Here is a 17,457-nt window from a genome sequence, read left to right on the forward strand (position 1 = left end):
CGCCTCAGAGGTGCAGCAGCGAGGGGTTTCAGCCTTGAGCAGGATAGGGATTCGCAGGAGTCTTCACACTCACCAGGAATTACCTGCTTTCAAAGCTGACCTTAGACTGGATTTGAAGTCCCAGGTATGTCTGGACTGCTTTAGGAGGCATTTAAAACAGCATTATTGTAAATTGACTGTATAGTTTTATACAGTAATTACCGGGCCATCATGAGTGTCTTGTGCCTCAGAATGCTGATGTATGGCTGCTTTATGGCTCTGCAACTTAGTCCCGTATTCCCACATAACTAAACTCTCAAAAGCAAGAGAACCATACCCGTTTATTTGCTGACATTTAGGACAAGGCCAATAAAAATGCTTTCCAAAGTGACTTATGTTCAAAATGAAAGTAAGTTTATGTCTCAGGCCTAGGATGTATAGTCCCTTATGCAAAAAATCCATGGCTAATCATAATAACTTTTGATTGCTCATCAACTCTTAAATGAGTGTGATTTCACACTGTGACTAATACTAAAAGTACAAAAAACCCAAGTTCCAAAGAAATGAAAAATACATCTTAGGAAAATATGTATTTTTGTCAGTTTGGCTCGTTCAGCTATAAGCTTTCACAAGGACTGTCTAAACCCCTTTTGGTGTCTCTTGCAAAGTTGACAGTTAAGATAAATTTCCCTGTTTTTTTCAAAGAAGTTCCACAAAGAGATGAAATCCTGCTGAATAATTCAAGTTGTCAGGAAAGAGATTTACTTCAGTTGTCTGTAGCGACCTTTTTTTTTTTTTAAGCCAGTGAAAAATACTAAAATTTCATTATCTGACATGATTTTCATAAGTTTGTATGGCAGAGTCTTTTAAAAAACAACTACTCCTTTGCTTAACCAAGATTCCCCCCCAGATGAATGTTTTATGACCAGAAGAATCATTGTGGTAGAGTGCTGAGGCACAACCAACATGTCAACAGGAAAATACAAAGCTAGAGGCAACTTTCCATGGTGGGGAAAACATTCAGTAATTTCAACTGTCATCTTTTCAGGGAGGAATAATTGAAGATACAGGTGATTACATGACTTCTTGCAAAAAAAACAGAGTTAAAAAGAAATCATGTTCACATGTCTTCTGTGTTTGGAGGTCCCCTAGGAGCGTGTGAGAAGTGGCAAGTAAGTACTGCCATAGTAAAGCATTACAGCAAAGGAACAGTGTATCATATTTTTCATGTGCCAGTTATATTACATTTTCTTGATCTTTGAAACTTGCCTGTAACATTAACTTTGCGTTGTGCACGCTTCCAAAACAAGATTTCTTAAAGAAAAGCAGGTTATATTGATATAAAAATACCCAGAGCCACCAGAACCAAACTCCCAAAAGCCAACAACTCCAAAAATGCCCAGTTTAATAGAGGAGAAAACCAGAATTTAAAACAAACTTGCTTTTCTGTGTGTGAGATCATTACTGGAAGGCTAGATCTGGGAAGTACTGGGATTTTTTTCTTTTTTGTCCAGTAAGCTGATTGAAGTTTGAGATAAAATTGTTGAACAGTTATTTGCTTTAATTGAAGCCCACTAATGTGGTTTACTGTGGTGTCTCTGTTTTTCTTGAAAGGTACAGGGAGAAAGTGCTTTTTCTTGTAAATTGTGATTCTTTTGACAAAATAGAATAACGGTCTACTCAATACTCTGACAGATATTCAATAATATGGGGTTTGTAATAAAAAAACCTTGTGGCAAGGGATTTTTTGGTGGGGTTTTTTAAATATTTTTTTTAAACTTAAGTAAGTGCAGGGTTAGATAATGGTTCATAGAGGCCTTACCACCAAAAAGAGGTGGTAAAACAAACCAAGGCTGGATGCTGTAGGCACTGTCCTTTCTCCCCTTCCTATGGAAGTGAGACATACCTGATCATCTTGCCATTCAGTTTCAGAACAGCTAATTAATTTCAACCAAAATTGGCAGATCTCTTAAGTCATTGTGCGTCATATTTGTGTGTAGTATTTTTAGAATTATTTAAGTGTGCAGGTGAAAGAGAAGAATGCAAAGGAAAACTCTGTTCTTTATGGATATACAGAAATTCAGGTAAGGGAAAGACACGTTCCCAGGCATGAGAGCAGTTTCACTTAGGGCTTGTACCTTAGACACAGAGGCAATTAATCCCAGGCATAAATCCATAGGAAACTAGCCTGTGCTAGTTCCTGCGTTCCTAGAACTGTATTTTTGAATAGGTGCCTAGAATGAAGGTAAAGAGAAGTAGCACACCTCCAGTAATCCGTTCAGATGATTTATACAGACACCCTGATTGGTTTCGGGGTCAGGGTTTTTTTCTGGTTCATGTGAAATTTGCTGAATGCTGCTCTTGAGAGTACTTGCCACAGCAGGCCAGGATACCACACTCATACTGAAAGAGACTGTCTTTCCATCATAAAAAAATAAAATCACATTGTTAAGCCTTCCGTTTGCCTCGAATTTAGTTTAAGGCAAAGTGATAGAGCATTAAAGACTCCCAGAACGTGACCTCATTTGAGAAAGGCCCTTTTACAGAAGGTTTTTTTGCAGAGAAAGACCTTAACTGCGAGCTCAGACCTCTGAATTGTTAAGAAAGCTTGAGAGACAAACAGAGCTTCAGATGTGAGGTACACGGCACGTAAACACCGCTCCGCTGAGCCACGTTCCAGTTCTCTTATGAATCCTGCTGTTGATGCTTGACACAAGTGGGAGAGTGAGAAAACCCTCCACAAACAGCGTGTGCTTTTGTAATTCCTGTTAAACGTTAGGCTGTAAATCCCAAGTTCTGGTGCATTTAACTGTTTTTGCAGATGTTGTTGGAGCATGTGTGAAGCCGAAGTGGCCGTGCTAGAAAGGCCTGCTGCAGGATACCCTCCTCTATTAAGCAAAACAAAAATGGGTTACAAAAGAGCCAGCTGCCTTAGGTTAACAGCTTGAGCAAAGGAAAGCCAAGTGACAGCAAAGTGTCTGCTGAAGGGGCAGAAATGTGCTTTACCTACAGGCTCCTGAAGGACCCGCAGGCAAAGGGGCTGTGAGAACAGGGGGTGGCCGAGCCATCGCAGTCACTCACTGTAGCTGTGGAGAGGGCATGTTGTCTGCCAAACCAGTGCTATGGGGTGGCTCAGAGAATGGCGAGTTTCGGCCAACCAGGCACAAGTCTAGAAAAGCTAATTATTGCTCAAGTTATTAAAACATCTTGGTGGTGGTGCTGGTTAAATTGCCCCTTTATATGCTGCATTAGACATAATCCTTCCAGCTATGTCCCTTGTACATCAGGTAGCTCTGTAGGCCTCCATCTATTCCTTGGAGATAATCCCCAGCATATGGCAGGGGTCGGTCCTGGTGTGATACTCCTGGTTGTCCCGAGTTGACTTGAGCAACCAGAAGAATCCTCAGCATCTTAGTGTGACTCTTCCACTCCAAGCCACAGTGCGTGGTAGGAAGGGAAAGGAAGGGGAATGGGGAGGGTACTGGGTACACTCCCCCTCCCTTAACGCTGCCACCAGTCCCCTGCTTGTACGTGGTGCAGCAGATGGGCGGTGGGGGTTGAGTGTCACCCCCAGCCTTTCGGGGAGGCGTGCTCCTCTCCGGCACAGCCCCGGCAGCGTGTCAAAAAGGATTCATTAATGCTCCTTGCAGCAGCGCTCGCTCCCCTTCTGTGCTCCGTGACCCCCGACTGCGAGGTCAGAGCGCAGCTGTGGCCCACAAATGGGTGGTGGCAGGAGAGAGGTGGCCTGGAGAGACATCCCCTCGCCTCCAGCAATAGATCATGCCTTCAGGGCCTCTCTGGCCCTTCTCTCCCCTACCTTTGGGTCATGGGCCCTGCACGCTCCTACGCTGTCAGGAAGGGGACACAAGGGTGAAAGTCAGTCAGACCTAAGGGGTTTGATAAAACTCAGTTTTCTTTAGCTGAACGATCACAAAAAGCAACTCATCTTCCATCAGAGCTGTAGTTTCTCTACACCAGACAACCGCACGTGTTTCTGTAGCCTCTGTCAGGCCGAGGGACAGTCCGAGTGTGGTTTTGCTCGGTTCAGTGCAGGCGGGTTGGCATCTCTGCAAACACACTCCCTTCCCGCTTGGTTTTCACAGCCCTGGGGATTAATCTAAGCCCAGCGCTGGGAGCTGAGCAGCTCTCTGGGCGTTCATCGGGTGACCCGCAGCGCAGCAGCGGCTCAAAATCAATCTAAAACCAGGCGAACGTCAGGTTTTGACACCGGGCTTGTGCCAACGTAACTTGGTTACGCAAACGCCCCTGAAAGGCAAACAGAGGCGGCCTGAGCACGGCCAAGCCCACCTCCTCCTTCCAGGCACGCACAAAAACCAGAGCCCTGCCAGCCTCTACGGCAGAACTGTGCAATGTTTGATAGGGCTGAGACGTGCGTGCCTCGCATCCCCTCCGCCCTGGGAACGGGAGCCGGGGAGCGCTGCCCGGCGGAGGCCCCCGTGCGTCCCGGGGTGTAAATCCGCGATCTCGGCCAGGGAGCGAGTTTAAAACACAACGCGGGGAGAGGGGGCTGGAAAGGGTGAGGGGCTGGGTCGGGTCGGTGCCTCTGCCCCCCGCCCCGCCCGCCGCCAGCAGCGCGGCCCCCGCCGGCCCCGCTGCCTGGCGCCGCGGGCGGGCCGGGCCGTGCCGTGCCGTACCGGGCCCTGCCCTGCCCTGCCCGCGGGCGGCGGCGCGTGCGGCCCTGCCGCGTGCCGACCCGTGCCTGCCCGCGCGCTCCTCCCCCCTCCGCACTCGTCAGCGGCACCCGCGCCGCGCGGGCGGGGCCGCCTCCCGGAGCGCCGCGCCGGGGGACGGGGGACTCGGCGGCGCCCGTCTTCCTATTGGGCGAAGCGGGAGCTCGGCCCCGCCCACCATAGCTCTTTCAAGCTTTCTCATTGGGCGGCGCCGCAGGGCGAGTTGGAGCCCAACCTCCCTGGCTCGCCAGCCAGTGAGAAAATGGTTGCCGGGCAGGTTGAAAGGGCCGCTGGCCAATGAGGAGGCAGCCAGCTGGCGGGCGCGGTGCACGCAGCGCCCCCCCTCCCTGCCCCCGCCGCTGTGGGTGCCGCGGGCGGAGGGAAGGGCGGAGCGGAGGTCTGCCGGGGCCCGGCGGGGGTGGCGCTCGCCTCCGCCTCCTCCCGGTCGGAGTCCCAGCCCCGCCGAAGGGAGCCCGGCCGGCTGGCTAGGGAGGGCACCGCAGGCTGCGAAGACACGGCGGGGGCTTCCTCCGCTCCCAGGTGGGGCGCCGGGCAGGGTCGCGTCGGGCCGGGCGGTGGCTCTGCGGGAGGTGCCGTGAGGGGGGCAGGGGCCGTGAGGGCAGCCCCCGCCTTGCGCGGGCGTGGGGGCGGCGAGCCTGGGGCCAGGGAGATGACCCGGCGCCGGGAGGGGGGAGGGTGGTGGTGGCAGTAACGGGCGCGGAGGGACGGTTGGGCACGGCGGCTGGCCGAGGTGAGGGCGGTAGGCACCCCCTGAGGGGGCCGGGAAGGAGGAAGGGGGGGGGGCAGGGCATGGAGGGCGGGGGCCGGCGGAGCGCGGGGCCAGGCTAGCGGAGACAGGTGGGGAGGGAGAGATGGCGGGAGTGGGGAGCCCGGAGGAGTTACGGCTGGGTGCCGGGGGAAGAGGTGTGGGGTGTGGGGGGTGGGTGGGTAACGCGTCCGGCGCTCTGATGGCCGGCGAGCGGGTCTCCGGGAGCGAGGACTGCGGTGGAAGTTGTTAGCGCAGTTATAATTAGCTTGGCCGGGGTCTCTGGTAAGCTGGGGAGAAGGAAGGGGGCGGAGTGTAACTTTTCGCAGCTCGGGAAGCCCAAGGTTGTCTCTGGTTACTGCTGCTGCCGCCGGGGGAGGATGGGGGGGGGGGGCGGGCGGCTGCAGGAAGTACCAACTAGTCTCCTTCCACAAAGGCCAAATGGTGGCAGGCTCCCTTGGGCGGCGTTGGTGCTGGTGCGCTGGCGGGAGTGGCTGCGGGCGAGAGGCTTCCCCTGAATCGCAGCCTTTGACTCTGGCGCTCGCGGTCTCAGCCCCTTGAGAGTTCTGGCTTCGGCGCTGGCCGCGGTTAACGTTTTAAACAGCGGGTTTTGTTTGCCTCGCGGAACGCGTGTGTTTAGTCGGGGCGCTAAGTAGGTGGGTGAGGCTGGGGGTAAGGCTGGGTGAGCCTGGCCCCTTCTACTCGCACCGTAAATGCATCTGGCGAGTAGGCGCAGGGAGTAACCCCTGCGCTGGGTAGGCCTGGAATCTCTCAAACTATGCTGGAACGGTTCTCTCCCTAAGACGTAGGTAGGAGCCTCTCGCACAGTAGTTTTTGTGCTTTGTTTCTCGTTCAGCTAAGGCACTTCATGGAGAGGAGCGTTCGCTGCCATGCTGGTGGCGTTATCTCACTTCTCTAAAGTGACCCATAAACAGGTACGAGGAAGCTGCGGGGGAAGGCAGTGAAAGAAAACGAAAGGAAGATATTATGCTGCACGTATTCACAGTGATTTGCAGATACTATGTATCTTACATGTTGTTGGTTTGGGGTTTTTTTGTTAACAAACTGTAAAACCCGGGCCTGGTAACATTGTCTCCACTTCTTCCTGACACTTGTCCCAGTGTGACATGGTATGAGGGAAAAATCGTAACCTCAACAGTTAATTTGAGTCCTTCAGAGTATATAATAAAGGAATTAAATTCTCAAAACTTCTTGTACATCAGCTCCTCTCAGCAGAAAGTCGAACTTCTAAAATAAAATTAACAGTGTTAATTTCTTATCAAATGCACTCAGGTACTGAGATCTAAAACTTTCCAACGCTGTTATTCTTGTTAGCTTCTTTAGGATTCTGTAATGCTAAAAAGACTTCACGTTTTGAAACGTTTGAGCTTTTTCTGTTCATTGTATGGAAAATGCTGTGGACGTGCACCTCTGCCTGTGACCTAACAACTGCGCTTTAATAAACTGCAGTCGTGACCTTCTGAAGTCCTCCTGTCTCAAAGTAAATATGTTATGAATCTTCATCTCTCTGTTTGCTTTTATTAGTTTTTTTTTTAATTTACAAATAGCATGGATCTCCTTGTGATAGGAAAGAAGACAGCTTCTAGGAGGAGGGGGGGAGATATCAGTGTGGTTACTGCTGTGGATTAGGTTTGGTGTTCTTAGGTCACTGCTGCTTTGCTGCATCTTCAGAGTTCTGACTCTGTAAACGGGGGAGCCCTTTGCTAGAGCATTAGGCTGCGAGTTGCTGTGTGAAGACAGATGAACTGTGTTCATTTATGTGCCCATCTGTCTGAACCTAAAACTGCCTTTTGCCGTGTATTACTTGAGGAATTCTAAAGGTACCATATGAACTCTCGAGCCTTGATCATGAAGGGCTGTAGTTACCTGGACAAGTACAGATCCTTGCTCTTGTGGTAATTGTGTGAAGTAACTGTAGTTGGGGTGCAGGTGCCTGGAGATATATTGTACCCACACAGACGTGGTAAATACAGTCCAGTTGGTAAGCTGTTAGCCTGTGTAAGGGTGTTAGTTCATGGAACTCAAAAACTTTGACTCTTAGGGTGGAGTTAAGACCCTGAGAGCATGGATCATGCAATTCCCTCCACATCTCCCAGCCTAGTCCATTGCTTTCTGTCACTTCAGCCTTCTCACGTTTCCCAGAGTTTCCAGTGCCTTGATCTAATCCATGATTTAATCCTTGTGGTCTCGAGCCAAACTGCAGATGTTACTTTATCAGGGTTTTGATGAAAATGATGCCACGCTGAAGATTATATGCAATCATGGGACATGCTGCCAGCTATTGTCTCATACTGGTTTTGTGTATGCTGAAAATGAGGGAAGCTAAGGATTTTAGTAAAAATCTTGACTCCTTTTGCAGCCTGTAAACTTTGGGGGATAATCCTGAAACCTACTTCTTTACAGTCTGTAGTATTGTCTCTCCTGATACATCATTTCTGAGATGATTACAACAGTGAATGGGTGTTCGGTAACCTGAAGAAGTATAAATATAAGTTCTTATCCTAAAGCCTGTCACTAAGAGATCAGTGTTCTGTTCTGTAGTGTTAACTTATGAAAGGTATTTTCCATGTTTTATGTGTTCATAGGTTAAACTATTAGGTCATCTTAATGAACATCAGTTTTTCTTACTCACTTTAACTTTTTGAGTAGGATTTAGTACAGACTGTTAAAAAGTTGCATTGAATTTTGTCCTTCATACGTCAGGTTAAAAAAAAATTTAAAGACACCAACACCCCCCCCCCCCCCCGACTTCCCCCCCCAAAAAACCCCCAAACCACCAAAACCAAAGAAACCCTTGCATATTAATGAAATACTCTGTTTTGTTTTTCCCCTTAAGTCGCATCATTCTATCTTGGTGGATGGCCTGGCCTCTTGAATAGATCAAGACTCTTGGATAACCACACTTTATGCAACATCTGGAATCTTCCTGCCTGGACTCCTTTCTGTTTTCTAAGGGTAACTACTTAATTTTTTTTTTTTTATGACATCAATATCATATGTGCACAGTGTACGTTCTAATACTCAGCCATAGATGTTTTTGTGGGTTAGAATGGCAAATTGAAAAAAAATTCAAAATGGGATATATAATATAGAGTGAAGATCCTTTGGCTTAATCAATAGTATAAGTTCCTTAGTTTCAGTATTCTGAACTTGCTTTTTTTTTTTCTTTGAAGTACTGTAATGTCACATAGAATTTAATATTGTCATAAGAGCAAGTTTCTTGGAAATGTGTTAACTAAGGCCTCAATCTTGCAGTGAGGTCTTCTGTTCAGCTGCTGAAATTGAGCGTTCCAGTCTTGGCTTGTGAGGAGAATGCACTTTGGATACTGAAGAGACGTTGTTGTCTGCTACTCTGCTAGAGAAGTGATTTCTGATTTGGTTATTGAAATTTTTTTACCTTTTTATTGAAAATTGTATTGGCCTAAACATCCCTTACAGAGAGCTAGAGTAAATGCATGGGGTTCTATCAGGTGGAGAGGACTCTTTCTTTATTTTTCTCTTTCAGTCCCCCCTTTGTTTGTTTTTTACTGTTAATGGTCTGGGGTTTTTCTGTTAAACTGTGGGACTGCCGATTTGATATAGTTAATAAGCTATAACTTTTATTGTTAATGGAGCTTTATTTAGATCACTGTAACCCTCAAATACACATCAGTGTTAAGTAGGTGAATACACCTAGGCTCTCCATATTTTAAGTAAATAGATACGGTGAAGGAAGGTATTGAGAACTGAGCAGTTGATTAGAACAAGCTGTGAGGAGGTGTCACCCCATTTACAGTTCTAATGATCATTTGTCTGTCCAGTGAGATACTTTGGTGGAACCCTGCTGGTTTGGTTCTTGTTGTTTGGATTCCTTTGTTCTCATTTAATTACAGTTTAGTTTTACTATGGGAGTTTCTAGATTTAGTAACTCTTGATCATGTGTTAGCTTTTGCTAACTACCGTTGAACTTTAGTTTAAATGATTCTGGGCCCTTCTGCTAAAACAAAACAACAAAAAAAAGAAAAATTGCACCCAAAATTCCTGAAAAAAAAAGCTGCTAAACACGCTCCTTAAAGACACACCCGAGAGGTTTATTTGTAAGTGTTGTAACAAATACACAAGCTTAGAGAGGGAGAAGAGTCGTTTAGTTTGTTTTTCTTTTCAGGATGGAAGCTTTTCCTCTACTTAACACCGGTACTGCCCCAGCAGCTTTCTGTATTAGCCTCTAGTGATAGGTATCAGCTGCCTTGAATATGGCTCATCTACTCTTGTAAACAGCCCAGAAACATTTGTCTTGGGATGTGTACCTTCCATGAGCTAGGAGAGGAATTTCTTCTCCAGAGTGAAATGTGCTCTGAAACTTAGCTGTCTGGTTTGTAAAGAAGAGCTCTTACCAGCACTTTACGATATAAAACGGGAGTAAAGCGCTCAGAAAGATGGCCTTTCAGTGCAGGAATCTTCCAGGTCCCATTAGACAGAACATAAACAGGTGTGTGTGGGGTGTAACTAACTTTTAAATCAAGGTAAAACTCCCGAGTGCTTTGTAAACATCATTTCAGCTCCTAAAATAGTAGAGTAGGATACCTATTTATTCTCTACTTCCACAAATAGTGAAATGACAGCTGGAAGGTTGAGAACTGAGACTAATTCTGTGCAAGACTCAGTCTCTCATTCCTTTCCTCCTCTTAATGGGTACTATTCAGCCTAGACTTATTTTCAAAATGCAGGGAAGGACGTTAGGCACCTCCATAGGTGTGGGCGTTTCTCTGTGGTTTTGGGCTGCATTTTAGGTTCCGTGTTCCAGTTGTTTCTGTAGCAGCTGACTTAAGTGTGTTACAAGTCAGAACTTGGTGACCGAAGTTTGAAAAAAATCTCTTCTTTGAGCAGGTATTTTGTAGCAATTTCCGAATCCTGTAGAGAAGTTTTTACATAGGAGTTTAGGTGCCCGAGTGAGTTGGTAGGACTGCACTCCTCCCTGTCTGCACACTTTTAGTTACTTGTGCCTTCTCCAGCAGTTACTCATCTTGACTAAACTGGGGCAGGGCTGTGGGGGTGGGGAGGCAGTGGACTTAAATGCATTTTTGTGTTTTTTTTTTTTTAAATGTCTTTAGGTCCAAATTACTACTTTGGTGTTTTCTAAGGTGCTTAATCCTCCTTCCCTCACTTCCTCTTAATTTTTACTAACAGCCGAGATGTGATGTTATGGGGACCTCCAACACTTGCTGAGGACACCAGATCAGATACACTGTTCTGTGTAGTCTGACAGCTTACTGTGTTACGTAAGTCATGTTTAAGTGATCAGTGTTAAGTCCGGATGGGAGGAAAGGATTTAGACTGTGTCTGTTAACTGTACCTTCAGCCTTACCTTTTCTTGTGCAGCTTCTTACACATGGAATACTAGTCCAGAGCCAGTCTGCTGCATAATCAGAACTATTAATGAAGCTGTGTTCCTAGAGCTAAAATGTATATTGAGTGGGGAAATTATAATGGTTAACAATAGTATATAGCACACATCAAGTAACTCTGGGAAGTAACCCTACATGTAGGGTTGTTTATCTTCCCTTGTGCTTCCTGTGGATACGTGTGTGTTGTGAAATGGGTGTCACTGGGAGAGGGAAGAGCAGAAAATCGGGTTAGCAGTCAGCTTCAGTCACTAACACAAGTTTGCCATCTAGAGAGGCTTCTGTCTGGTTTTACTGTTACATGCTGCCTACAGTTATGAGCTAAGGAGACTTTTAAAGGGAATTACCCAAATTACAATAGCAAGGAGTCTCTAATTTTGATTATAATAGTTAAGTTGCACCTTTGAAAACTAGGCAGGCAGCTTTCACTCGTTAGGTTCTTACGCCTGTTCACATCTGCTACTTCTGTCCTGCGAGAAAAAGCAATTTATCACTTTGAGACAATCTTAGGCCAAAAAATGCAGCCCTGTGGCTGTATGAAAAGGGTCAAGCAAGCCTGAGTTCAATAATATCCTAAAAAGAAAAGCCAGAAGTAGCCACTATCAATGAGATTATTTTGACCTGCATAATGCAGGCCAGGTGCTTTATTGATGATCTTGCTATTTAAACATATTCTGTCATGGTAAATTAATAACTCTCTTGCAGTTGACTACAGTGCATGAAAAGTTTGTTCAGACAATGCTAACTGTGGCAGTCATGGTTTACGTGCTCATGGTTTATTGAAGCTCTTCTGTTCTACAGATTAAAGGTCTGTGCAGTTCTGAGTTCTGAACATTATTTAACTGGCTTCTAAAACCTTTTTTGGAACGTGAGGAAGAGGAAATTAAGACGTAGTTTGCCCAGATAGAAGTAATTGGGGATTTTCACATGCTGCATTCTTCTTTGTGACCGTTTCCAGCTGTACTTCCTAACCATGTGTCAGAGGCAGCTGCACTGCACTATCAGACCCTGTGACAGATGGAGCTGTGTTTTTCCTCTGAAATGGAGGCATGAGTCCTGTATTGTCCACAACACATCGCAATGTGAATTTTTCTTGGTAGCCTGGAATGTTTCTTCTGAGTACTGCACACTGACCAGGCCTGTTTGTTTGGTGTTCTGCATGGATTTGCCAGCCAGGGACGTGCCTCTTCCCTCAAAGCTTTGGGGTTTTTTTTTTTTCCAGACTCTGGTACAGTGTAGGATTACAGCACATGGATGCTTCTTCCCATCTTAGCAGGGAGGAGTTTCTGTTAAATGTCCTCCATGGAACTGGAAGGAACTGAGGAACATGCTGTCAGGGGCAGAATTTCTATGTACAGACTCCTTTGTACTTCAGTGGTATGGATGGAGAGTTTGGCACTCCTAAACATGCAGTTCAGTTTGCTTCCTTTTCTCTTTATTGGCAAAATAATTTTAATTGGATGGCCTGTGGCTCAGTTTGCATTGCTGTAAGGAGAGAAAATGAGAAAATGCAAGGAGAAAAAAAAATCAAGATTCCTTGTTGTTCATAACTTTTTTCATGACTAAAGATCCTAAAATAGAGCATCTGAACTGAAACAAATAAATAAAAATGAGTTGTTGAACTCCTTAAAGTTCAAGAGAAGGGTGACTTAGAGCTTGCATCTCTAACTGTTGAACAGCAAGGTGTAGACCTGGTGCTTGAAGTATTTTTGTTCACTTTATTTACTTCTAAGTTAGAGTTATCAGATTGGCATGTTCCAAAATCTTATTACTTGATCTAGGTTTTTTTTTTTTTGAGATCTGTGTAGGTTCCTGGAATTAGGCTGGAGTAAGGAGAGTGCAGTTTCTAGACGTTCCTTGTGTGTTAGTATGCCCAGCGTGCGTTGCAGCAATCACCCACTAGTACAGGATTGTCTGGGCATGGTAGTGGGGATTTTTGTGTGGGCTTCTGTTTTCCTTAGCACCAAATATCAAAGCAGGGGGAACACTGCATAACTAACATGATCAACATCTTATATCTCTTATAAAGAGAGCATTTGACTCGTTTATGAGTTTCGGGTTTGGGATGTGTGTGCTAATATGCAGTGCTACAAAAGGACAAGCTACTTAGCAAATAGGGAGTAGTTTAAGGATATGACCCTGAGAGAAATTCTTATGCTAGAAAGTAAAGCAAAAGGCCTGATAAAATGTAGATTAGCTGGTAACAAAGGGGCTTTGTATCTTTTGTAGGTCAGCAGCTGAGTGTGTTTGACAAGAACTGAAATGTAATGTCTCCTGTAGCAACCATGACACTAGTCATTTTTAAATTCACTGTACCAGTGGTACTCTGGTTTTCATTAGCCTTTTCCAGATTTTTATGTAACCTCTGAAGTCTTACAGATCCTTGCAATTAGGTGAAAATCATACCAGACAGGCAGAATTTGTCAAATATAAGATAGGAGAATGTTTTGTGTATTTAAATAAAAAATAAAATCTCTGAAGACTGGAGAGTAGAGTGGCTGTTAAGTAGAAACATCTGAAGCTGGAGCAAATAACCGTTTCTTACACTTAATTTTTAGACCTCACAGTGTTGTCATGCTCAAGCTTTGTTACATATTTCTAGAATGCTCTGGGACAAATTTTGGGAAGGAAGTTTGAGGGATGAAAAGGAGGGTGACTGCATATATGAACATGAAATATTTAGTCGAGTTAGACTGCTGCATGAATTTAGAAGTTAAACATTTTATTTTAAACTGTTTTGGTGATATGTATCCTCAAGTGTGCTTATAGAATTTAAATACTATCCCCTTTTTTATATGTTAGAAAGTAACATTATTTATATAATTCAAATAGATAAGTCTCTTTTTTCCAGTGTGTCTGGCAAAGTGTAAATATGTTATTTTTTTAATATATTAAAAGTAGCAAATTGTCAAAGCCAAGCATTCTGAATGTATCAAATGTCAGACATACTGTTCCCTGTATAGACTTAATTTAGTTCCCTTGTGAGTGTGAATTTTGGTCTGCCTTGATTAGAGGAGAACAAAAGAAAAACAAACTGGTGTGCAGTGTATGGGAAGGGTGGTGCTTAGTGAACAAATAGCCATTTTGATGTGTATTTTTGTTCTTCATAGTAGTGGTGTGGGATTATAACACCTTAGGTAGTATAGAACATTTAAATACCACTTAAAATGGAGAGTTAATAATTTTGTTATGAATTTTCTATGGTTTGCAGGCACAGTCTTCATGATGTTATGAGTTGGTATATTTAGCATCTCTTTTATTGTAAATTCTATGTAATTGTAATTTTTTCATAGATTCTGCCTAAAAGCTGTGGTGGTTGTTGACAGTGTTGTCAGTAATTTGACTGAGGATGCCTCACACAGAGCCTCTGAAAATACTTGTTACTGTTATATTTGATGCCTGAACTTTGAATCCAAATTTCTGCTGATTTTTGTTTGTAACTGAGTGCTTGGTACTGTCTGGTTCTGTTGGCCCTAAATGGGGTGCTGGAAGTGGGTAGTGAAGTGTGGAAGTGTGGGGAGATCATCTGGGTGAACAGGCACACCACATCCAGACGTCCTCTGTGTTTTACAGAGACTTGGCTGGTGCTTCAGCAGTTCAGCAGAAAGCTTTGGGAGTAAAAGAGACTTCCAAAGTAAAAAAAAAAAATCCAGCACTGTTAAATTACAAGTAATTAAAGGTTTTTGCTGTTAGTGGGGTTTTTTTTAATTGGGAATGTGTTAGGCCAAACTATTACCTGTTATGTAAAAATGCATTCCTGTGGCAAGTTTGATTCCATCCAGGTATGTCCCTAAAAGGAAATGTGGGTATGATTGAGAAGTCTTAAACTCTTTTATCATCTCTTTTTTTTTCCTGCATGTCTTAGTGAGAAGTACACACTGTCTGCTTACTTTGTGTTCCTCCAGAGGAGCTGAGATCCCCAGCAGCCTTGTCTAGGCAGATGGATGTAGCCATGGAGCCCTGCAGTGCTTCCTGCAAATCTGGAGAAATCCCAAAAGTAAAAGGGGCTTTATCCTGCTGCCATCTCCTTGTCCCCAAAAGTCTAGCAACAGGCTAGCAGCTGGCAGCTGCAGCAGTCAGCTGAGCTATTGCTGGCACTGTCCGGTGCTCACATGAAAAGGCGGTTGGGAGGCCCTTTGCAGCATGCGGGGTCTGGATCATTGTGTGTGAAGGATCTGCCCTTAATCTGCCACTGGGTGTCTAATTTATGATTGCTTAAGTTATTTTCTTGACTTTTTTTTGGGAGCGAGGTGTGTGTATCCTGTAAGCACATCAAGATGTGTCTTAAGAGTTTTACCAGGTTTCCTGTGCGTGGTATGCTCCTTTTCTGTGTTAGTACAAGTGATTTGCATAGTGCTTGTCATCCCTAATAAAACTCTTTGAGTTTTGAAGGGTAATTGAAGCCTGTATTTGTTTGGAACATGTGTGGTTTAGGTGTGCATGTTTATGGGGGCTGTTGTACCACAAATGTTCTAGACCATACTTCAATGTAAAAGCAAACAAAGCAACTAAATTCTAAGGTTTTGTTGTTTATCAAAATTGGTCACTTTAAAAATGCCATTTGATAGCCTTCTGCCGGATGTCCTTCGTGTCAATTCAGTAGCAGGTTGTGAACCAGCAGCCACAAGCACCAGTCATTACTCTGTGAGCTCTGTGGCGCAGCCACGTTTCCTCCTGCTGTTTAGCTCAGCTTTGGAACGGATCTAAGGATCCCATGGGGGACCCTGTTGTTGGTCTAGCTGGGCAGTTCAGCTGTAGTAAAACCACTTTCAGTCAGCAAAGAGGGAGAGAAATTAGTTCTGCAGAGAGTTCTCGGAGACACTGAGCAAGACATGAAGGCAAAATTAGTGTTGAAACTAGCTCTAAGATCCTACCTACCGTGCCTTGTAACAAATGAAATGTTGAAATACTCCGCACAGCTATTTTTAATCCTTAGGATAGCATCTGTTTTATTTCAAGTGGACATTCAGTTCTTACTGAATATCTCTACGCTCCATAATTTAAACGGATAACAGGCTAAAAAGCTCACTTAAAGTTTTAAAAGCATTCAGCTTAGAAGTGTACAGGTTTTTTTTTTTTTTAAAATAGTTACTATATTTTTCATGTTTTCTGTTGAAAATAAACTGTTGTGAAACAACAGAGCTGGAAAGTGCATCTTGTCAAGGAAAGCAGTACTTTTTTCAGGATTTAATTCTGTCTCAGTGTTCTCTGTCTTTAAAGTCTTAAGTTAACCAACACGTTGTATGCTACAGACTTTGAAAAGTGTCTGTTGAGATCTTGTGGAAGCAGTGATTGTCCTGGCCGAGGTTAATTCATAATTTCTATCTTTCAGGTTCATGTTGGGGAGAGGTCTAAAGCGCAAGCTCAGTGACTATGAGGAGAACATGGCTGGTCTCTCGAGTGCCTTTGATTCCAGTCGAAATCTGCCATATCCACTTAAGAGGCAGTTGGTGCTTAATATGTGCCTCACCAAGTTACAGACGTACAAAATGCTGGTGGAACCGAACTTGCACCGCTCTGTCCTCATAGCCAACACAGTACGGCAAATCCAAGAGGAAATGAGACAAGAGAGTAATCAGCAGCCAATTAATGTCTGCCCTGGCATTACTCCTAGTACTCACAGCTACGCAGGGATAGAGTCATCTGGGATTTCTCTTCAGTTGCCTTCAGGTATTAGTCAGCAAGAGTCTAACTGTTGCGACTTGCGGTCTGTAGAAGACCCGATTGAAAATAGCCTGCTGATAGTGTCAGACGATGACATGTCATCTGCCATTTCATCTATTCTGAAGGATTTAGACTTTGTAGAAGATATAAGCCCGCCTACTTGTCTGGTTCCTACTGGAGATGACCAGCCAAAGTTTCCAGAAAATACTGGTCTAAAACTAGAAGATGATAGACAAGATTTGAAGGGAGCAGAATGTGTGTTTGGTTCTTTTGAGATTTCAAATTCAACTAGCTACTTGAAGGATCTGGCAATAGATGACATTTTTGAAGACATTGACACTTCGATGTATGATTCGGACTTCTGCTGCCCTCCGTTAGCACCGCCCAGATCACCAGCTCTTGCTACTGAAGAACCACTGAAAACCTTTCCGTCTTGTAATTCGTCTTCAGCGAGCAACATCCAGATCTGTAGAACAGATCTGAGCGAGTTGGACCACATCATGGAAATTCTGGTTGGATCCTGATACGTGTTTTACCCAAAGATACTTTTTAACTGCCACTTTCGTTTTGGTTTCAGGATAAAAGCCACTGGAGAAGTTGTAAAGAATTCTTCAAAACAAACTACAAATCATTTGTCCGTGGTGGGATTCTCTACATAATCCCAAAACTTCAAACCAAAAAAAGTGGCAGGTCTTTTTTTTAAAAAAAAGAAATATTTATTTATCAGAACTGTGCAATCATCTTTTTCCTTCCAGGGCGTATGTGGAACAATAGGCACATACCCTTCTCACCCCTCATGCCTCTTTCAATAAACTTTTTTATGTGCAATTTTTAATTTGTCAGAAGAATTTACATGCAAAACAAATTTCATATGAGATGATCTTTTTCAAAGCCTCCACTTTATTTTTAATATCAGAGTCTGTGCCCGGCTGGCGCGTGTCGAGTCGCATCGTTG

At 44.5% G+C, this 17,457-nt stretch overlaps 1 protein-coding gene across 1 annotated transcript; it reads left to right on the forward strand.

Annotated features, from left to right (window-relative positions):
• The first annotated feature begins 8,343 nt into the window (after window positions 1-8,343).
• On the forward strand, window positions 8,344-17,457 carry LOC311196969 (SERTA domain-containing protein 2-like). Its single transcript, XM_084270646.1, has 2 exons — window positions 8,344-8,412; window positions 16,171-17,457. Exon 2 carries the CDS (start codon window positions 16,175-16,177, stop codon window positions 17,024-17,026), a length of 852 nt encoding a protein of 283 aa, XP_084126772.1. The 5' UTR covers window positions 8,344-8,412; window positions 16,171-16,174; the 3' UTR covers window positions 17,027-17,457.

Source organism: Gallinula chloropus, assembly GCF_964237585.1.
Source record: "Gallinula chloropus genome assembly, chromosome: 14".
In the NCBI taxonomy this organism is placed as follows: domain Eukaryota; kingdom Metazoa; phylum Chordata; class Aves; order Gruiformes; family Rallidae; genus Gallinula; species Gallinula chloropus.

What these genes read in the sequence shown, in the direction of transcription:
- LOC311196969 (XM_084270646.1), top strand. Translation starts at nt 16,175, where the DNA reads ATGTTGGGGAGAGGTCTAAAGCGCAAGCTCAGTGACTATGAGGAGAAC.